At 38.0% G+C, this 23,286-nt stretch overlaps 1 protein-coding gene across 6 annotated transcripts in view; it reads left to right on the forward strand.

Annotated features, from left to right (window-relative positions):
- The first annotated feature begins 590 nt into the window (after window positions 1–590).
- The window catches only part of WDSUB1 (WD repeat, sterile alpha motif and U-box domain containing 1), a 67,841-nt gene continuing 45,145 nt past the window's right edge, over window positions 591–23,286 (forward strand). For 4 of the 6 annotated variants that reach the window (XM_024735888.1, XM_024735893.1, XM_024735891.1 and 1 more), the window contains exons 1-5: window positions 601–705; window positions 3,247–3,668; window positions 5,482–5,666; window positions 9,621–9,713; window positions 14,465–14,558. In XM_024735888.1, coding sequence (XP_024591656.1) covers window positions 3,262–3,668; window positions 5,482–5,666; window positions 9,621–9,713; window positions 14,465–14,558 — 779 coding nt within the window. In that variant the 5' untranslated portion in view covers window positions 601–705; window positions 3,247–3,261. Of the gene's footprint in view, window positions 706–3,246; window positions 3,669–5,481; window positions 5,667–9,620; window positions 9,714–14,464; window positions 14,559–23,286 lie in introns of those variants that run through there. The other 2 variants (XM_024735890.1, XM_024735894.1) reach the window with 2 other exon arrangements.

A 23,286-nucleotide genomic window follows, 5' to 3' on the forward strand; every position in this document is an offset into this window, starting at 1 on the left:
AAAACCAGTTTGTAATCAATTACACGTGAAAACCACGGTGTAAGCTCCACGTGAGCTTAGGAGGCTCTCTGAAACGCTATTAAGAAATGCACATCGGGTTCAGGTGATAGCAGGATATCCTTTCCAGCAGCCTGCCCTGGAAAGACAGATTTGGGTAACCTGAGCACAAAGGCGATGGGAGAAGTCATGAACCACTGAGGTCAGAGCCGGCCTAAACAGAAAAGACCAATCAGGGAGGTCACAGAATAGACAGAGCAGGATAAAGAAATACAGCAGAGGAAGGAGGCTCAAAAACTTTGAGTTGTAGTAACTGGAGAGTTAAAGGGGGCATTGTATAATGCCCCCGTTAAAATCACATTTCAGGCACTCGCTAGACCTTGAGACCTCAGCTTCCGCAACCAGAAAAAAATTTCAACTAAAGGTTCTTCCCAAATCCGGACTCATTTCAATCCTAGAGCCAGGTTTTAGTAACCTCTTCATTAGAAAGCGGAAGGGCGCGCATGCGCCGCGGCGCAGGCCGCCTCCCGGGGGGGCGGGGCCTTCCTTTTCCTTTAGGAAGTCCGCCGGCGCCGGCCCCGCCCGCCTCACCTGCGCGTCACGTGCCCTGCGCCACTCGCCGGCGTCTGAACGCTGATTCCCGCTGTCGTGGGTCTTGGAGGTGAAAGGGGCAGTGCTCATGGGCTAGTTTAACAGCGGCGGAGCCAGGTGGGGGACCTTGACGGGGGTCAGCCCGCCGAGCTTCCCCGCTCGAAGTGTCTAAACCCTCCGTTTCTCGGCGTCAGGTTCTAAGCGCGCGACAGGGACCTGCTGAGACCTTGACCAGAGCGATGCACGGTTTTGCGGCCTCAGTCTGGGAGCTGGGCGGCGCCTCCCGGCGGGGCGTGAAAGCCCCAGCTGGCTTCCACCTCTCCCCCCCAGCCCGAGCACCGGTCCCCGCGCCCCGGAAGGCCCTGCTCCCCGCCGGCCGCGCTCCTGCCGCGGGTCGCTCGGTCCGCTGGGGCCTGGTTGGCTCTCAGAGTTGGGCAAATCCTTGGTCCCCGCGTGGGCGCGGTGGGAGTAGGTCTCGAGCTTTATGTTGGAGGATTCTTGGCACATTTCGGGTTTGCCTTGAATTAGATGGGTATTCGTGTGTTCACAATGGCGAGTTGATCCGGGATATGACCGGAAATTGAGTGTTGGGCTTGAAGGCTGAGGTTTAAGTGGACTACCACACCAGGTAGGGGTAGACTTGAGAGCGCGTTTCAAAACAAAGAGTTCAGCTGATTGCGTCTCTGTCCTTGCGACTCGAGGGCCTCGAACTGCAAAGGGGGCCGAGCGCCACAAGGGTGAGGAAGTTTGTTTGGAAAATTACCCGTGTGCACTTGCACAGTTGGGATTTGGGAGTTCCCCAGAAAGCACCTCCTGATGGCGTTTGTTTCCAGTGCAATACCTTAGGCGGTAATCTACCAGGGTTTTTGGTGGTTGGCTGGTTGGTTGGTTTTTTAGACTTCATTGAAGTTTGTTTGAAAAAAGAGGCTGAACTTTTGGGATAAGGTAAATGTTGGAAAAGGCTCGCTCCATTTATTTGGAAAGATTTCTGTAAATAATACTAGAACAAGGTATTATGAATTTTACAATTCGAAGTTACGCCTGTCCCTTCAGGGCTGATTATTGCCTCGTTCTACACCATTTTTCCACTGTCAGATTTTTTTTCTTTTTTTTTTTTTAGTATTAGTAGCTTTATTTTTAGTTATCCAATCATTTTGTATTATATTCACATATAATGTTTAAAGCCTAGAACTGGATTTGGGGGAAGGCTGAACTTTTGGGATAAGATAAATGTTGGAAAAGGCTCGCTCCATTTATTTGGAAAGATTTCTGTAAATAATACTAGAACAAGGTATTATGAATTTTACAATTCGAAGTTACGCCTGTCCCTTCAGGGCTGATTATTGCCTCGTTCTACACCATTTTTCCACTGTCAGATTTTTTTTCTTTTTTTTTTTTAGTATTAGTAGCTTTATTTTTAGTTATCCAATCATTTTGTATTATATTCACATATAATGTTTAAAGCCTAGAACTGGATTTGGGGGAAAATGTTAATTCAGCAAATATTTATTTGACCACATTAGGTGCCGATACTGTTTTACGTTTTACATGTTGTGGATACAGAAATGAGCGAAACAGACCCGATCTTTGTTGGTTTGTGCTTACCTTCTAGTGAGGGGAGACAAATAAGTAATAAATATGTCAGAGGGTGGTAATTGCTGCACTGAGGATTAAAATAGGGTGATGTGCTAGCCTGTAGAGGGGCTATTTTAGACTGGGAAACTCTGAGGAAGGACACTGAAATTGAAATCGAAATGTAAAATTAGATCCCAAAAGCAGGGGATACGCATAAGAAAACCACTTAATGAAGATCTTAGGTGTAATTCTTTTGACCAGGAAGGCTGGAAAGAGGGAGGGTGAGGGAAAGTGGAAGGAGTTGAGGTCTGAGAAGTAGGCAAGCAAGAGACAGACCATGTAGGGTTTTGTAAGTCTTGGTGAGGAGTTTGGATTTTATTCTAAATTTGTAAATTTGTTCTTAGGTGCAGACCAGCTAAGTCCATTTTTTGCCACTCTTTCTTTTTGGTTTCCTTGATTTATTACATTGACTCTTCATCTCAAATCTTTTATATCTTTTTATTCTTTGTCAGAAAAGATGACCAAACATGACATGATAGCTTTCAACACTGCCACTTAAATTGTGAATGAAACCTTTTGTTCCTTTTTTATGAGTGAACTATATAATTCTGCATCTTAAAGGCAGAGCAATAGCCTTGGCTCCGTCCTGTGGAAGGAGCAGCAGAGTTTGTTAAGTAGTGAAAAATCTTTTTAAGCTGAGATCAGCTGATGTGGAATGAGGCAGTGTTGAGTAGCAGTTAGTTAAGGGAAAGTCTTCAAAGGTGAAATAAATAAATACCCAAGGTTCTGGATGTTCAGTGTCAAATCAGTTTGAAGTTATTTGACTAGGTTCCTTTTCAGGAGTTACGGAATTTTACTGGTATAGCACTGGTGATTGTGATAGTCATCAGAGGTTATAGTCTTAAAATGTTTTATTTCTCTCCAAATTATTCTAACCCCCGGTATAATATATTGTCTTTTAAAAATGTGAATGTAGGAGCTTTCATCGAGCAAGTTAATTGATTTTGGCTCTTTTATATTGATTTGAGTTGCATTTATTTGATTCCTAGGATGAAGTAACCTTTACCTGTCTAAAAATTGCAGGATATTTTACTTCAAATGAAGAACATGGTGAAACTAATTCACACGTTAGCGGATCATGATGACGATGTCAACTGCTGTGCCTTCTCCTCTTCCCTCTTGGCCACTTGCTCCTTGGACAAACCAATTCGCCTGTACTCCCTGAGTGACTTCAGTGAATTGCCACACTCTCCATTGAAGTCTCACACCTATGCTGTCCACTGCTGCTGTTTCTCCGCTTCAGGACATATTTTGGCTTCATGTTCAACAGATGGTACCACTGTCTTATGGGATACTCAAAACGGACAGACTTTGGCAGTGTTGGAACAGCCCAGTGGTAGCCCCGTGAGGGTTTGCCGGTTTTCCCCAGACTCCACTTGTTTGGTATCAGGGGCAGCTGATGGAACTGTTGTTTTGTGGAATGCACAGTCATACAAGTTATATAGGTAGGAATATTTAAACGGCTTTCCGTTTTTAATCCTATTAACAGGTCCACAAAAAAAGGAAGAGAAAAAAAAAAAAGGCAGAATATTTTGATGACGTTAAGAAGCAGATAATTTTTAGACATCACAAGGAAAAGTATTTTGACCTATCTTCTGAAGGTCATAAAAACATGATTCTTGAAGTAGATTTGCTTGGCTCTGAGTGTTTTAAATTTCCAGTCTCTCTTTTGTAAAATAAGATTAATCTTGTTAGACTTTCATGGAATTTTTGGGTAAGAGTTCGGCCAAAAAAAACCCCCACAATAGTCTTTTGAATAAAATTTAGTAATTTTAGGCTTTATTTTTGTCACTCGTGGCTCAGGTGTTCTCAATAATAATGTAGGTAAATCTCACCTACACAGCTCTTTCCTGACTAGGATTCTGGCTGAGCAAGCCCAGAAGAAGGAACCTTGTGGTCAGCATGGTGTTGTGTTATCATTTCTTTAAAAAAAAAAATCACTTAAAAAACTCCTTTTGGATAAAAATACATCAATTAATTTACACTGGTAATGTTGTGTTGCAACTCACCAACATTAAAACCATGCACTTGTGTGTATTTATAGTGTGGTGAAATATATATAACATCAAACATTTTAACGTGACATTAAGTACATTAAAAACTGTAAACTTTCAAGTGTTATCAAATAAAATAGCTTAATGTACCTTTCCTTTCTCCCTACCACCCAGCATCACTCAGAGCACAAATGGTAGCTGGTAAACAACTGTTACTCATTTAGATTTGGGTCTTTGGATTGAAGAAAATGATGTGATTTAAGTGGTGTTAATAAACAGTTTAAAGAGAAAGCACAAGAAGAATGAAATGCCTTTAAGTTATTTTGTGTGAATGAAATACAGCTGTCAGCTAACGAATCTTTTTCACTTATTGGGTGATAGATTCTGCCTCCCTAGCATTATTTCTCTAATGTATGTAATTAATGATATAAAAATGGTACACTGCAGTAGATTTAAGCACTGGCTAGGACACTGCAGTAATTGTTGGGTTTTTACCAGTTTTTCCTAATTGAGAAAATAGTTAATATTGTTAGGCCAGTGCTTCCTAATCTTCCCTAGATAATTTTAACTTGTTCACAGCATTTTCTTTACATAAAGAATTGGTATTTGAAGATGGGATGAAAGTTCCTGGGTGATTTTGCTGTTTCTAGGTGATTTTTTATTTTTATTTTTTATTTATTTTTTGCGGTACGCGGGCCTCTCACTGTTGCAGCCTCTCCCGTGGCGGAGCACTGGCTCCGGACGCCCAGGCCCAGCCGCTCCGTGGCACGTGGGATCTTCCCAGACCGGGGCACGAACCCGTGTCCCCTGCATCGGCAGGCGGACTCTCAACCACTGCGCCACCAGGGAAGCCCTCTAGGTGATTTTAATACAAAAGTTGAAAGTACTTTTGACCCCAGTAACATGTTTTTCAATCAAAAAGTTATATCTTTAAAAAAAAAAATGTGACTGTAGTTGATATTGTTGGTTGTTATTGCTTTTTTTGTTAAGCTTTGTAGATTTTAACATGTTCCTACTGACTTCCCATATGGAAAAGTATGAAGATATTGTCGACTTTGGTTTGGTTAAGATAATGTTTAAATCCTCTTACTTTTAGCAAGCACATAAATGATATTTTATTTCTCTAGGCATCTATTGCCTTTTATCTCTAGTTCTGATAGCCATTTATCCTCTTTTTAGTATATCAAGCTGCTGTTAGAGATTGTAATGTAAAGTAAAAGATTCTCTGAAATGAAAATTCCCTTTTCTTTTGCTTTTATTTCAGATGTGCTAGTGTTAAGGATGGCTCCTTGGTGGCCTGCGCATTTTCTCCTAATGGAAACTTCTTTGTCACTGGCTCCTCGTGTGGAGATTTAACAGTGTGGGATGATAAAATGAGGTGTCTGCATAGTGAAAAAGCACATAATCTTGGAATTACCTGCTGCGATTTTTCTTCACAGCCAGTTTCTGGTTAGTTATTTTACTCTTGTAAGCACTAGTAATTCCCATTTGCAATTTGTATGTGACTTTTCATTCTTTTACTTATTTTCACTTCATCATTAGTAAAACAACAAGCCCTTTTAATTCATTCCTTTCAAGGAATCATCCTCCTTTATCTTTTTTGATCAAAATGAAATCACAAATATTTTTTAGGGAAAATCAGGATCTTTGGGAAAATATGTAGGGGTTGACTCAACTTGGTGCAGTAGATCTGGATTCCTTGAGTACGGTAATGTAGAGGCCTTAACCCTGTTGGTTTTACTGTGATTTTTGAAATATTGTATATTGATATTCAAATAGAAATGTGAAGTGTAGAAATTGGAAACAGGTTTCATTTTCCGTTTACTAATTTAATCTTTCAAAACATAAATTTATAAAGCATTTGACAATACAATTAGTTTTCAGAAAAAGAAGAAACAAAAACTCCTGAATATAGACTCTTGGTTTTAAATAAATACAGTGAATTGGGAAGTTGTCTTCTTTTATTTTCATCTTCTGTGTTAGGATGAAGCTCTGCTTTTGGCTGCTCCAGTCTTATTGCCCGACCAGTGCTGGCCCATAGCAATATAATGTGAGCTACGTATGCAAATTTAAAATTTTCTAGTAGTAGGTGAAATTAATTTTAACATATTTTACCCTATATATCTAAAATATTATTTCAATAATTGATACTAAAATATCACTAAGATATTTTACTATATTTTGGTATGAAGTCTTCGAAATCTAGTGTGCATGTTATGTCACATCTCAATTTGTAGTAGTCACACTTCAACTGTTCAGTAGCCATGTGTGGCGAGTTAATACCTTATTGGACAGCTCAGGTCCAGTAGCAGGATGGCTTTGGCACTCCCCTATTTCAAAACCATCAATGGCATATTAAAATATGATTAAGGTAAGATAAAATACCAAATCCCAAACACAAAGCCTGTAAGTACCTTCATATTCTGTTTCCCTGCCTCATCCCAAATCACACTTGGCTTCAGGCATTCTCTTGCCACACGGGCCTCCTTTTCATTCCTTGAATGTCTCTTAAGATTTTTCCAAGGGTTTTACATGTGGACCCTTCACCTGGTTCACTATTAGTCATCCTTTAGCTTTCAGGTTAAAAAAAAAAAAAAAAAAAAAAAATCAGGTGAGTTTCCCCTTCTCTTACCTCCTGCACACAGTCTAAAGTATTTTGATACAGTCTTTATTTGCACGCTTTATTTCTCTTTTAAAGTAGGACTTAGTGAAGTATCACAGGCTTTAATTATATAGTTATTTATATGGATTGTGTTTAATGGTGTTTTTTCTGTTAGATTGTAAGCTCCATAGGGCAGGGCCTGGGTCTGTTTTATTTACAGTACTTGGAATATAATAGGCCTTGAAATGCAGACTGATGAATAAGATTGATTTGCTGAAATTTCTTGTTTTTGTTTTCTTAGCCTTTTAGTATCATATAGCAGATTAACAGATTTTCTTTTCATGAACCCATTTTTATATTAAACTCCCTACCTAATTTACTTATGATAATTTATTCTTTTAATATATTGTTTTATGCTGTTTTATTCTAAGAAGACCAGCTTGTAACAGACAAGAACCATTTCTTCCATTCTGTGAGACCTTCTCCAAAATCTTACAGGCACTCAGTGAATCTTTAATGAGTTATATAAACATAGGGAGATTTAGGTTTCCTTTTTGATTCTAAGTTACCTGAAAAAAAGATTTTCAATTAAAATACCATTTTTATAGTGATATTAGAGTAAAACTAAGGACATCCTTGTTCTATCTTTAGAGGGGTTGCAGCTCATGGGTCCTGGAAGGGTTCGCTAAACTAGGCAGAAAATTTGGTGAGATTCTAAAATAAGTTTAATACTCACATCCCTACCCTGCCTGTAGAGTATATTTCTCAATATACTTCTAATATGTCCCTTCTGTACTTTCTTTAGTTCAATTTCTGTTAAAATAGATATTAACCTTATGTGTAAACTCCCTGAAACAGATCAATATATGCTTTAAAGCATATAAACCAATAAATGATTATTATAGGAATTTGTGGTAACTATGTATTTTCTTAAAAGACAAAGTATGTAATTTTTAACTTGTTATTGTTTAATTTGGTATTTGTTAATATCTGTAAATACTTATGACATATTGAATCTTCTGTCTTTGTGACATTTTGCTCAAATAAGGAAAAATAATACTGTTTGTGCTGGAGGATGAATGTTCAATTCTCTCCAGTTTTTAAGTGAAAAGACAGTTTGGATTAGGTTATTATTACAATTTAAATATTTTTCCTGAAGAAAAGTTTATTTTTAAATATTATATTTGGATCTCAAGGATAGGCATATTTTAAGCTTTATAATTTTACATTGTCCTAGATGAATTCTTACTACTGAAAGAAACTTCTGAATTAACTTAAGGATCTTATTTAGTCTAGAAACAATAGGAAAAAAAGTTCTTAACTGAGTCTAGTACTTAAATATTTTACTCTCAGCCATTTTTGGGTAAACTGTTTTGCCTTAAAAAGATGTAATGATTATTAGGAATTGCTTACATCCATCATTATCTCTGAGAAAGGATGCTGTTTGGCTGAACCTGTGCTACAAAAACAAAAATGCTGTTGAAATGTGGAACTCCCATGCAGTTAGAAAAACTTTCAGTGAAAAATTTTAATTTGTTTTATGTTAATAAAGTATATGTGCTTTCAACAGAACAGAGGGAGTCCATAGGAAGCATTTATTTTACATACCCAGGTGTATAAATTAAATACCATATACTAAATATTTACAAAACAGGAGTGCAATCTTTTTTTTTTTAATTATTTATTTTGGCTGCGTTGGGCCTTTGTTGCTGCACACAAGCTTTCTCTAGTTGCGGTGAGCGGGGGCTACTCTTTGTTGCAGTGCACGGGCTTCTCACTGTGTTAGCTTCTCTTATTGCTGAGCACGGGATCTAGGCACGCAGGCTTCAGGAGTTGTGGCATGCAGGCTCAGTAGTTGTGGCTCATGGGCTTAGTTGCTCTGCGGCATGTGGGATTTTCCTGGACCAGGGCTCGAACCCGTGTCCCCTGCATTAGCAGGCGGATTCCTAACCACTGTGCCACCAGGGAAGTCCAGGAGTGCAATCTTAAGATGGGTAGTAGGTTTCTTAATTGTGTCTTACTGCATATGAGTGCTGAAATTTCCTTTGACCTGTGATATTAGGTGGAATTCATATAAAATTGAGTTGGTGGTACCAATATTTACATTACCCACAATATTTAGGAACTTATCTAGTGGGTAGATAATGATACACTGAAAGTATCTAAGTAAGCGTAACTAGCGGGTTTTTTGTAACACCAAATTTAACTGATTACTTTCCCTGATTTGTGTAATATTTTCCACCAAATCTATTGGACTGAATTGATGTTGTTTTGGATTTATGTAATTCTAGTCTTTGTCTTGATTAAATCAAATGGGGAAACAGTCTCATTCCATGTGAATTAAGACTAAGCTTTTAAGTGAACATATCCTAAAAAAAGTTAAGTTGGGAGCAATTAAGCACTTAACACTCATCTCATAACTGACTTTTCTTCCTAATTTTTTCCATCAATGCTAACCTCATAGACTCTAAAATTGGGTTGGAGGGTGCCCTAGGCTTCATGGCTCAATATTGGCCCTTGCAACATTGAATTATATCCTTAGTGGAAGGGAAATAAAAAGGTATTTTGTTGTCGCAACTTCAGGGGCTAAAGTCATAATCCTTTGAAGTACCTTGCTTAAAAGAAATTCTTTAACTGACATTTCGTTATATGGTATAAATTAATTAATACAATTAATATTGCTTGTGAATGTGGGTTAAATGAATAGAATTAACAGATATGAGTTAAGAAATTGAAAATATTTTGGTTTAAATGTTTTATCAATTCTTGTGTATTTATTTGTAACAAATTTATATTTTTAGGTGGAGAACAAGGTCTTCAATTCTTTCGACTGGCATCATGTGGTCAGGATTGCCAGATCAAAATTTGGGTTATTTCCTTTACCCATACCTTAGGTATGTATTCAACTAGTAGTTCTCTAAAATGATTTTTTGTGATTCAGGTAAAATTTATATTTTACTTAATCTTTTTCACTAAAGAACTCTGGATATCTAAAAGTTATTATAAAAATATATTTTAAGAACTTTTAGTCAAAGTAATACATATACATGATTTAGAAATTGTATGCACACTACTGACTATGACCTCACCACTACCACTACACACATTCCTGCTCACACATTCCTCCTTTTTCTGTTTTCAATTTTTTTGATGGTTTTCAAAGTTTCTCTAAATCCTGTTCACACCACCACATTTTATTTTTTATTTATTTTTTAACATCTTTATTGAGGTATCATTGCTTTACATTGTTGTGTTAGTTGCTGCTGTATAACAAAGTGAATCAGCTATATGTATACATATATCCCCGTAACCCCTCCCTCTTGCATCTCCCTCCCACCTTTCCTATCCCACCCCTCTAGGTGGTTACAAAACACCGAGCTGATCTCCCTGTGCTATGCGACTGCTTCCCACTAGCTATCTGTTTTACATTTGGTAGTGTATATATGTCAATGCCACTCTCTCGCTTCATCTCAGGTTGCCCTCCCCCCTCCCTGTGTCCTCAAGTCCATTTTCTATGTCTGTGTCTTTATTCCTGTCCTGCCCCTAGGTTCTTCAGAACCATTTTTTGTTTTTTTTTAGATTCCATATATATGTGTTAGCATACGGTATTTGTTTTTCTCTTTCTGACTGACTTCACTCTGTATGACAGACTCCAGGTCCATCCACCTCACTACAAATAACTCAATTTCGTTTCTTTATGGGTGAGTAATATTCCATTATATACATGTGCCACATCTTCTTTACCCATTCATCTGTCGATGGACACTTAGGTTGCTTCCATGTCCTGCCTATTGTAAATAGTGCTGCAGTGAACATTGTGGTACATGACTCTTTTTGAATTATGGTTCTCAGGGTATGTGCCCAGTAGTGGGATTTCTGGGTCGTATGGTAGTTCTATTTTTAGTTTTTTAAGGAACCTCCCTACTGTTCTCCATAGTGGCTGTATCAATTTACATTCCCTCCAGCAGTGCAAGAGGGTTCCCTTTTCTCCACACCCTCTTTAGCATTTATTGTTTGTAGATTTTTTGATGATGGCCATCCTGACCGATGTGAGGTGATACCTCATTGTAGTTTTGATTTGCATTTCTCTAATGATTAGTGATGTTGAGCATCCTTTCATGTATTTGTTGGCAATCTGTATATCTTCTTGGGAGAAATGTACCACCACATTTTAAATTTGTTCATTGTAGTTATTGTTTTTTGAGCATGTGTGGGTCTTTCCCCCATGCATTGTACTATTCTTTCAGGTGACTCGTCAGTCAGGAAACTTATGTCTTTCATTTTTGGTATACAGTATTAATTTATTCTAATTCTTCTCTACTTCTCTTTTTATAACTCCCATTAGTTGAGTGTTGGACCTCCTGACTTGATTCCCTGTGTCTATTTTTCCCCCACATTTATCTCTTTATCATTTTTTCTATCTTAGGAAAAAATTTCTTAGCTCTATCTTTTAACCTGTTTTGAATTTTTTAATCCCATCAATAATATTTTCAATTTCCAAATGCTTATCTTTTTTGTTTCTTTTTCCTAGTGTCCTCCATTTAATGCAAGATCCTCTCTAAACTCTCAGGATACCAATTAGAGGCTTTTTGTTTTGGCTTTAAGTTCCCTTCTGTTTCCTGATGAACTTTGTTTGCTCTTGGGCCCTTTTTTGTTTACCCTGATCTTTCTCTTTCATATGATTACCTTCTTCAAATGCCTGATGATCCTTAGTATTCCATTTACTTTCAAGAATTAAACAACAAGAAGAAGTTAAAAAGCTCTGTGCACATGGTGGTTGTTTGTATTTGCTGGCTTCTCTTTAGGATAAGAAGGTGGACTATTGGCCCTTACTGTGGAAGGGTTGGAGATTTAGAGAATGTGGGTGTCTGTGTTGCCCTGGAGCTGCCATCGAGCTCCCCAGGCAGTCATTGTTTTCCTTCATCCTGGGGAGAAGCATCTAGCTTTCATGCAGCATACTATGGGTGGGGTCAGGGAGGGATGGGAGGTAGATATTGTTTTATAAACAGACTTAAAAGTTAATTTTCCTGTTTTCAGGTCTGTATCTGTATCTCTGACTTTCTTTTTCCTTGGCTTTTAATAGTTGTCCTTTGGGGTTTTCTGTTAATAGTCCTAAGTCTTTTGGTGTTTTCTAGGGAAGATTCGCTTACTTCTTTGCTGTAGCCCCCTCATTTTACACCCCAAGCTGTTCTCTATATATAATCTCGTCAATTAATTTGCATTTGCCTTTCCAAAATTGGTTTCAGTTTCTCATTTCCTGATGCCCCCCCTTCCCCTTCTCTTCATTGATGTGAATTTATATCTTTATTAATTCCTTCATTATCATTTTAATGGGAACTCTGAAATTATATGGTCAGTTGGCCATCTTGCTTCAGATGCCCAAAAATATTCTTATTTTATTATTTGTTACCTAATAAGCTTTAGCTAAATCATGAGTTATATTTCATTGTTTATAAAATTATTGCCAGAGATAAACAAAGCTGAACACTAGTTAAAGCGGTAAGGAAGGATTTTAATATACTATTGCAATAGATTTTAATCAGTAATATACTATTGCAAGCGTCCAGCATGAACTGAGCTTAACTTCAGTTTATACAGAGGTGACTGTGTATTTTAAAGGGAGAATGAGGGAATAAAGCAGGGGTAAATGGGGACTCCGTAGCATCCAGGAAGTGAAAAAATTACACAAAGCAAGAAGTGAGGAATTGGTCCACGTGAAACGCATGTGAGTTTGTAACTGGCACTTATGGAAGTTAGGCTCCTCCCCTCTCACAGAGCCGGGGAGACAGGAGCTCTATCTCCAGGTGTTGGCTGGAATAAACGTAAATTCTTTTGGCAGCCCTGAGTTTTCCCAGGCAGGCACTTTATAAGGGGGGTAGGGTCATCCTAGGGATGCAACCTTGAACTCTTAGAAACTGTTAAAGTCTTTGTAGGCCAAGGTCAAGGCCTAGTCCAGGAGGCATCTCGGAAGAGCCTGGGTAGAGTTCGGTCAGGGAGAGAATCTTTGTCATTATGCTAGTGTATAGAGAAGGGTCTGCTATTACGAAGTAATAAATACATTTCTTTTTGTGGAAATTTAGTTACTTTATTGTCTGTTAGGTTACATTCAGTAATTTTTTAATGTATTCGGTGACATGCTGGTAAAGATAAGAGTTCTGTTACTTCTCTGGTCTATCCTACCTCTTCCTTCTGTTATCAAGATGAAATTCTTATAAGAAACCATAAATATAGTCATGTACGTGGATGTTCTAAATACAACATATCTTTAATAATTCGAAAGCAAAGCTTTTCATACGTTGTCTGGAAAATGTGTTTTTACACTGGCTCTTTAAAAAACATATATAACAGTATATAAACATGTGCAGTTAAAGCCTTTCAATAAAACGTTTAGCATTATTTGCACCTTTTGGCGGGCCTCTCACTGCTGTGGGCTCTCCCGCTGCGGAGCACAGGCTCTGGACGCGCATGGCTCACGGGTCCAGCTGCTCCGCGGCATGTGGGATCTTCCCGGACCGGGGCACGAAACCGTGTCCCCTGCATCAGCAGGCGGACCCCCAACCACTGCGCCACCAGGGAAGCCCTGCACCTAATTTTAATGCTTATTTGTAGAGAGGAGTAGATAGACAAATGGATCTTATACTTGAGAATGTAATAGATTCTTAGGATCCTGTTGCAGGTTTATTAAATCTTCATTTAGTTTGCAACTTAACATTTTTGCTTTGTTTGATTGATTGTGCCTACTTATTGATCTGTATATGCCTAAGTATTGATCAGTGCCTTGAATGCCTATATCTGCTGTCCCATATAAAAACATATTTTTTTCTATTTTGGATAGAAATAAAATAATAATAAAGGGAAATAAATATATATTTTTTATTTGTTGAAACTTTTACCTGCTCTAATGACCTTTTTGTTTAGTTAAATGCTTTCTATCTTAAGAGCCATTAACACTTCGAAAAAGTTCTTATTAGGTGCGAGAAAATTACAGATTTCACTTATTTCCTTGTCTTGCCAGGCCAAGTTCTTAGTGATTGTTTTTATATGTTGTCACTAAAATACATTGAATTCCCTCAGCTTACCTTTAAAAGAGTTATGATATTCCTTTTCAGTAATTATAGAAAGCACAAAAAGAATTTTAGTGTTACCATACTTGTAGGAGTTTTATAGGATATATTGGAATTATAAGATGTTACATTACTATTATTTTTAATTTATGGAATCAGAAAATATTTTCTTAATATCAGATATTTAAAACTACAGGTATTTGATTCTTTTAGGCGTTTGGGCAGTTGGTGTGTGGTGTGTGTGTATTTTTTAAGATACCAAGATTGAAGTATAGTTTAAAATTTCAATTAGTTGAAAATTTTATATATTTATCTATTTAATAGTTTAAAATTTTTTAATTTAAAAATAATTTGATGATTATAACCCCCATCTAGCCTTTGCTAACCCCACCATTTTCTTCACCCATTACTGAACTTTTGAAACCACTTAATCACTTGAGTTGCATGACAATTTTTTTTTCATTTTTGTGTCTTTTAGGCACTCAAAGATTTTATTGAACAAATAAATGAAATAGTTTTTACTTAAAAATAAATTCTAAGCACAGTCAGCTTGCTAATTTTTCTCACCTTGTTGTTTGCAGGTTTTGAATTAAAATATAAAAGTATACTGAGTGGGCACTGTGCTCCTGTTCTGACTTGTGCTTTTTCTCACGATGGGCAGATGTTAGTTTCAGGGTAAGTTACTTAGTTTAATTTCCTTAAACCATTTTGGTATGAAATAGAGTAGACTTACAGAAAAGTACATAAAACATAAGAGAATAGGTTGATAAATCATTGTGATGCGAACTTGTAACCGCTGCTCAGGTCAGGAAATAGACCATTGCTGGCTTTCCTCTAGAAGTCCTCCCCTTCCAAGTGCCCCTTTCTGGTGACAGTACCTCAGGTCATATGCAGCATTGCTTTTTCCTTTAAATTGATTTAAAAGAAATCATACATTATGAATTATTTTGTGTCTGGCTTCCTTTACTCAACATTACATTTGTTTTCCTAGTGGTTGAACAAATCTGATGTATATAATATGTGATAGGAATCCAGTTTCATTTCTTTCCACATGGATATCCAGTTGTCTCAGTACTGTAAGGTGAAAAGATAATCTTTTCTTCACCATTTTCATATGCCACCTTGTCAGAAATCACTGATCATATATGTGTGGGTCTTTTCTCAGCCTGTTACTCTGTTCTGTTTTTCTGTTTATCCTTGCTCTGATATCTTTCTGAGCCTTTATAATTTGGCTGTTCCTGGCTTTTGACACTTCCATGTAAATTTTAGAGTTAGCTTGTCAGATTGTCTCCAGTTCCTCCCTCTACCCACACAAACCTGTTTAGATTTTGACTGGGATTGTATTGAGTCTGATAAATTTGGGGAGAATTGACATCTTTATGATGTTGAGTCTCCAACCCATGAATATGGTGTATGTTTCCATTTATTTGTCTTTTGATTTCTCTCAATATAATGTCTCTCAATAGAAGACAGTTTATTTGTCATCCTTGTGGAGGTCCTCCTCATCTTTTATTAGATTTATTCTAGGCACTTAATTTTTTTGTTGCTATTATAAAAGATGTGGCTAATATAGGGAAATATATATGGAAAGACTGGATTTATCTGTTAAGATTCTAATTTTGGATTTTTTATGTATAAAATCATATCATATGTTAATTATGGCTTTTGTCTCTTCCTTTCTAATCCTTATACCTTTGGTATCTCCTGTGCCTTACTGAACTGGCTAACTGGCTACCAGGATAATGGAAATAGTGAAAATAGCCAACCTTGTCTGACCTAACTGCAAAGGGAACGCTTTCATTATTAAGTGTGATCACTGTAGATTTTGGGAGATAAGCTTTATTAACTCTTCTGTTCCTTCTATATAGTTTGTAAGAATTTTTTTTCATGGATAGGTGTTACAGTTTATCAAATGATTTTTCATGCATCTTTTGAAATGAGCATATGCTTTTTCTTTTTTATTCTATAAGTGTCATAAATTATACTGATTTTTATAAATCTGCTTTACACATGTTAACTGATCTTTTGTTGGAATAAATACAACTTAGGCCATATTATTTTTGTGTATTGCTACAGAGAAGTCAGTTTTATTCTGACTCTTGCTTTTTTTGGATAATATTTATATTTTTTTCACTGGCTTTTCACACATTTTGAGTTTTCTGCACATTTACTTTGATGTGTCTAGTATTGGGTTTCTTTTTATTTAGTTTGCTTGGAATTTACTGAACTTCTTAAAGATGTAGAATGATATTTCATCAGTTTGGGGGGAAATTCTCATTTATTATCTCTTCCAATATTGCTTCTGTCCTTTTCTTTCTCTAATTCGGGGATTCCAATTAAATGCACATAATACCTTCTTACTGTAAACTTTATGACTTATTCTCTCTTTTTATTTTATTTTGAATTTTATTTATTTTCTTATACAGCAGGTTCTTATTATCTATTTTATACATATTAGTGTATACATGTCAATCCCAATCTCCCAATTCATCCCACCACCACCCGCCCTCTACCACTTTCCCCCCTTGGTGTTCATACGTTTGTTGTCTACATCTGTGTCTCAATTTCTGCCCTGCAAACCAGTTCATCTGTACCATTTTTCTAGGTTCCACATATATGCGTTAATATACTATATTTGTTTTTCTTTTTCTGACTTACTTCACCCTGTATGACTGTCTCTAGAGCCATCCACATCTCTACAAATAACCCAGTTTCATTCCTTTTTATGGCCGAGTAATATTCCATTGTATATATGTACCACATTTTCTTTAATTTGTCTGTTGATGGGCATTTAAGTTGCTTCCATGACCTGGCTATTGTAAATAGTGCTGCAGTGAACATTGGGGTGCATGTGTCTTTTTGAATTATGGTTTTCTCTGTGTATATGCCCAGTAGTGGGATTGCTGGGTCATATAGTAGTTCTATTTTTAGTTTTTTAAGGAACCTCCATACTCTTCTCCGCAGTGGCTGTATCAATTTACATTCCCACCAGCAGTGCAAGAGGGTTCCCTTTTCTCCACACCCTCTTAAGCATTTGGTGTTTGTAGATTTTCTGATGATGCCCATTCTAAATGGTGTGAGGTGATAACCTCATTGTAGTTTTGATTTGCATTTCTCTAATTATTAGTGATTCTTTTTGTTTTTTTAATTGGAGTATAATTGCTTTACAATGTTCTGTTAGTTTCTGCTATACAGTGAAGTGAGTCAGCTATGTGTATACATATATCTCTTCCCTCTTGGACCTCCCACTCCCCACCCCCTATCCCATCCACCTAGGTCATCACAAAGCACCAAGCTGAGCTCCCTGTGCTATACAGCAGGTTCCCACTAGCTATCTGTTTAACACCTGGTAGTGTATTTATGTCAAACCTAATCTCCCAGTTCATCCAACCCTCCTGTTCCCCCTCTGTGTCCACATGTCCGTTCTCTGTACCTACGTCTCTATTGCTGCCCTACAAATAGGTTCATCTGTACCATTTTTCTAGATTCCACATATATGTGTTAATATACGATATTTGTTTTTCTCTTTCTGGCTTACTTCACTCTGTATGACAGTCTCTAGATCCATCCACATCTCTACAAATGACCAATTTCATTCCTTTTTATGGCTGAATAATATTCCATTGTATACAGGTACCACATCTTCTTTATCCATTCATCTGTCTTTGGGCATTTAGGTTGTTTTTGTGTCCTGGCTGTTGTAAATAGTGCTGCAGTGAACATTGGGGTACATGTGTCCTTTTGAATTATGGTTTTCTCAGGGTATATGCCCAGTAGTGGGATTGCTGGGTCATATGGTAGTTCTATTTTTAGTTTTTTTTTTTTTTTTTTTTGCGGTATGCGGGCCTCTCACAGTTGTGGCCTCTCCCGTTGCGGAGCACCGGCTCCGGACACGCAGGCTCAGCGGCCATGGCTCACGGGCCCAGCCGCTCCACGGCATGTGGGATCTTCCCAGACTGGGGCACGAACCCGTGTCCCCTGCATCAGCAGGCGGACTCTCAACCACAGCGCCACCAGGGAAGCCCTATTTTTAGTTTTTTAAGGAACCTCCATACTGTTCTCCACAGTGGCTGTATCAATTTACATTCCCCTGCAACAGTGCAAGAGGGTTCCCTTTTCTCCACACCCTCTTTAGCATTTCTTTTTCGTAGACTTTTTGATGATGGCCATTCTGACTGGTGTAAGGTGATACCTCATTGTAGTTTTGATTTGCATTTCTCTAATAATTAGTGATGTTGAGCAGCTTTTCATGTGCTTCTTGGCCATCTGTATGTTTTCTTTGGAGAAATGTCTGTTTAGGTCTTCTGCCCATTTTTGGATTGGGTTGTTTGTTTTTTTGATATTGAGCTGCATGAGCTGTTCATATATTTTGCAGATTAATCCTTTGTCCATTGATTAATTTACAAATATATTCTCCCATTCTGAGGGTTGTCTTTTCATCTCATTATTTGTTTGTTGGAAGATTTTTAATCACAGTTTCAATTTCAGTGCTTGTGATAGGTCTGTTTATATTTTCAGTTTCTTCCTGGCTCAGTCTGGGAAGGTTGTGCTTTCCTAAGAATTTGTCCATTTCTTCCAGGTTGTCCATTTCATTGTCGCATAGTTGCTTGTAGTAATCTATCATGATCCTTGGTATTTCTGCAGTGTCAGTTGTTACTTCCCCTTTTTCATTTCTAATTCTGTGGATTTGAGTCTTCTCCCTTTTTTTCTTGATGCGTCTGGCTAATGGTTTATCAATTTTGTTTATCTTCTCAAAGAACCAGCTTCTAGTTTTATTGATCTTTGCTAGTGTTTCCTTCATTTCTTTTTCATTTATTTCTGATCTGATCTTTGTGATTTCTTTCCTTCTGCTAAATTTAAGGGTTTTTTTGTTCTTTCTCTAATTGCTTTAGGTGTAAGGTTAGGGTGTTTATTTGAGATTTTTCTTATTTCTTGATGTAGGATTGTATTGCTATAAACTTCCCTGTTAGAACTGCCCTTGCTGCATCCCATAGGTTTTGGGTTGTCGTGTTTTCATTGTTTTCTGTTTCTAGGTATTTTTTGATTTCCACTTTGATTTCTTTAGTGACCTCTTGGTTATTTAGTGGTGTATTGTTTAGCCTCCATGTGTTTATAATTTTTACAGCTTTTCCCCTGTAGTTGCTGTCTAGTCTCATAGAGTTGTGGTAGGAAAAGATACTTTATACAATTTCAATTTCTTAAATTTACCAAGGCTTGATTTGTGACCCAAGATATGATCTATCCTGAGAATGTTCATGAGCACTTGAGAAGAAAGTGTATTGTGTTGTTTTTGGATGGAATGTCCTGTAAATATCAATTATGTCCATCTTGTTTAATGTGTCATTTAAAGCTTGTGTTTCCTTATTTATTTTCATTTTGGTTGATCTGTCCACTGGTGAAAGTGGGGTGTTAAAGTCCCCTACTATGATTGTGTTACTGTCGATTTCCCCTTTTATGGCTGTTAGCATTTGCCTTATGTATTGAGGTGTTCCTCTGTTGGGTGCATAAATTTTTGCAATTATTATATCTTCTTCTTGCATTGATCTCTTGATCATCATGTAGTGTCCTTCTTTGTCTCTTGCAGTAGTCTTTCTTTTAAAGTCTGTTTTGTCTGATATGGGAATTGCTACTCCAGCTTTCTTTTAATTTCCATTTCTATTTTCATGGAATATCTTTTCCATCCCCTCACTTTCAATCTCTGTGTGTCCCTAGGTCTGAAGTGGGTCACTTGTAGACAGCATATGTCCAGGTCTTGTTTTTGTATCCATTCAACCAGTCTGTGTCTTTTGGTTGGAGCATTTAATCCATTTACATTTATGGTAATTATCGGTATGTATGTTCTTATTACCATTTTCTTAATTGTTTTGGGTTTGTTATTGTAGGTCTTTTCCTTCTCTTGTGTTTCCTGCCTAGAGAAGTTCCTTTAGCATTTGTTGTAAAGCTGGTTTGTAGTGCTCAATTCTCATAGCTTTTGCTTGTCTGTAAAGGTTTTAATTTCCCCATCAAGTCTGAATGAGATCCTTGCTGGGCAATCTTGGTTGAAGGTTTTTCCATTTCATCACTAAATATGTCCTGCCGCTCTGTTTTGGCTTGCAGAGTGTCTGCTGAAATATCAGCTGTTAACCTTATGGGGAGTCCGTTGTATGTTATTTGTTGCTTTTCCCTGCTGCTTTTAATTTTTTTTCTTTGTATTTAATTTTTGATAGTTTGATTAATATGTGTCTCGGTGTGTTTCTCCTTGGGTTTATCCTGTATGGGACTCTGTGCTTCCTGGACTTGATCGACTATTTCCTTTCCCATGTTAGGAAAGTTTTCAAGTATAATGTCTTCTGATATTTTCTCAGACCCTTTCTTATTGTCTTCTTCTTCTGGGACCCCTGTAATTTTAATGTTGGTGTGTTTAATGTTGTCCCCAAGGTCTCTGAGACTGTCCTCCATTCTTCTCGTTCTTTTTTCTTTATTCTGCTCCCTGGCAGTTATTTCCACCACTTTATTTTCCAGCTCACTTATTTGTTCTTCTGCCTCAGTTATTCTGTTATTGATTCCTTCTAGAGTATTTTTAATTTCAGTAATTGTGTTGCTCATCACTGTTTGTTTGCTCTTTAGTTCTTCTAGATCCTGTTAAATGTTTCTTGTATTTTCTCCATTCTGTTTCTGAGATTTTCGATCATCTTTACTATCATTACTCTTAATTCTTTTTCAGGTGGGTTCCCTATTTCGTCTTCATTTATTTGGTGTTGTAGGTTTTTGCCTTGCTGCTTCGTCTGTAACATAATTTTTTCTAGTTTTTTTTTTTTTTTTTGATGGGTGGTGCTATATTTCTGTCTTACTGGTTGTTTGGCTTGACACATCCATCACTGGAGGTTGCAGGCAGTTGGATAGAGCTGGGTCTTGGTGCTGAGATGAGGACCTCTTGGAGGCCTCACAAGAAGAAAGGAGCAGTAAAATATCAAAGAATAATAAAATAAAATTAGAAAGATGAAAAATATATTAGGGAAAATAAAACTATAATTGAAACAACTGCAACAAGGTAAAATCCACAAAAGAAAAAAGTGTGTGTGGGGGAACAAGCCAAAAGGAGAGAGCAATAACAAAGTGTAAAGAATAAAGTAGAATTAGAAAAATAAAAGGTTTATTAGGAAAAATAAAAATGTAGAAGAATCAAAAACAATGAATCCACAAGGTAAAACAGAACTCCAATCTAAAAAAGGCAAAAAGAAAAAAAAAAGCCTTGACTATGGGGGTGGAGTTTTGGCAGTGGTGGAACTTAGGCAGCGGTGGGGTTTAGGGTGGGGTGAGACCTAGGCAGGTGGATTCACAGCAGGAGGGAGGCTCCGAGGGCAGAGGATTAGGCCCGGGAGCCCAACAGGCTTCCGCATGCCTGAGTGGACAGGGAAAGCACTGGCCCTGTTCCCTTCTGTTGCTTTATGCTCTGCTGTACCGTCTCCCCCAGCGTCTCCCCCAGCGTCTCCCCCAGCGTCTCCCCCGTTGCTGCTGGACCCCTAACTGTGGGTGGGTCCCACTGGGTGTAGGAACTCCTCCCCTCCCCCAGCTGCCCCTCAGGGGTCCCGGAGGTCCGGCCTTTACTTTTGCTCCCCCTTCCCTCTCTCCCACTCCCTCAGGACATGCGCAGCTGGAGGGAGCCTAGGTGGGCAGAGGATCAGGCCCCAGATCTCAACAGGTTCCTGGGGGTCCGAGTGGGCAGGGGAAACCTGGCCACGCCCCCTTTTGATTCTCTGCCCTCCCAGTGGTTCCCCAAGTTCCCTCTTCAGGTGTGGGATGCCTTCCCCTCCCCCAGCCGCCCCTCAGCAGTGCCAGTCCTGTCCCACATCCACTTCTCCTCCCCCTTCACTCCCCTCACGCCCCACGTCCTACCTGGTAGTTGGCTGTTCCTCCCGTCCCCTTAGGTGTCCGTGGCCCCCCACCGGTGCCTGGTAGGTGCCCTAGTTGTGAGGAGATGGGAATTCCGTGTCCTCCTAGTACGCCATCTTGACTTCACCCCCCTCATTGCTTTTTAGTCTTAGGATTCTTTGACACTCTTAAAAGTTATTGAGGACTCCAAAGAGCTTTTGCTTATAAGGGTTCCATATATTGCTATTTACAGAAAATAAAGCTAAGAAGACTCTAAAATATTTTAAGTTTGTTTAAACAACAATAATAAGCTTGTATATTAACATTTTTCTTTAGGAGAAATAAAACCAAAAATAGAAACGTGGCATTGTTTTACATTTATGAAAATCTCTTCAGTATCGGTTAGCAGAAGATAGATTCTCATATCTGCTTCACACACTTCATTAGTTCTCAGGGCTATGATGGCATCACATGTCATACAGCAAAATGTGTAGGAAATTTTTCTCTATATCTTTCTCCACATCTCTCCTCTAATAAGTTTCCTCTAGCCCCTTAGCCGAATTTGTGTTTTGTTTCACCCTTACTTCTCTTGATCCAACCAGATAAAGTTAACATTATATGAATTAGCTGCTATTCAAACAGGAAGAGTCAATCTTTGTAATTCAAATAGAGGTTACCTTTTACCGTAAATTCTCAGTTCTAGTAGTTATGATTCTTTGGAAACCAGTTTAAGAATGGCTATCATTGTTAGAGTTCAAAAATAACCCTTTTTTACTTCTTCTTGACTTGAAAACCAGTAAGAGAGAAATACTGGGCAGATAACTACTAGATAGCAGGACTGTAGATCTGCAGCTGACTTGTTCACCTGCTCTTGGGTGGCATGGACCACTGCAAACTTCCCCTGAAAGGGCAGATCAGAAAAAAGAAATTCCAGAAGGGGCTGAACCACATGGCCCAGCATCTTCCCCAGACTTTCCAGTCATCTGTCATTCCTTTCCTGCTAAGCAAGAGAGGGAGAAAAGAGGCCAGGGATCTTATTCCAGAAAGAACTGGAAGTAATTGTCCCCCCTCTTCTCAACAAGATGCTTGTTTATGTTTTATCTTTTATAAATGTGGACAACAGAGTTTTACTGTCATGAATTAGTAATGGCTCAACAGCCATCATCTGTCACTCAGTAATGACTAGTATAAGAAGGCTTAAGGTCACCTTTCCAAAACTCAAATCATCATTTATTTCCCCGTACTCTCTACAACATTGTTAACAGAACTGTTGAACAAGTCAGTTCTTTGGACAGAGTGTATGTTGCAGTTTGCTTATCATGAGGGTTATTAGATATTACACGGCTTGAAAAAATAGATGTCTTGTGAAAGCTCTAGTGAAGTTTGAATAGTCATGCGATCTGTTTTGTAAGTTTTTAGGCTAAAAGTGTCAGGGTGTGTGCCCATTATGAATCAAGTTTAATTATAATACATTCATGGGGGATGTTGTTCTAGGAAGTGTAAAATCCAGAAACACAGGTTACTGAGTTTTAATCCCAGCCCTGCCATGCAC

The sequence above is a fragment of the Neophocaena asiaeorientalis genome, unplaced genomic scaffold, assembly GCF_003031525.2.
Source record: "Neophocaena asiaeorientalis asiaeorientalis breed wild unplaced genomic scaffold, Neophocaena_asiaeorientalis_V1.1 scaffold72, whole genome shotgun sequence".
Taxonomy (NCBI): Eukaryota; Metazoa; Chordata; class Mammalia; order Artiodactyla; family Phocoenidae; genus Neophocaena; species Neophocaena asiaeorientalis.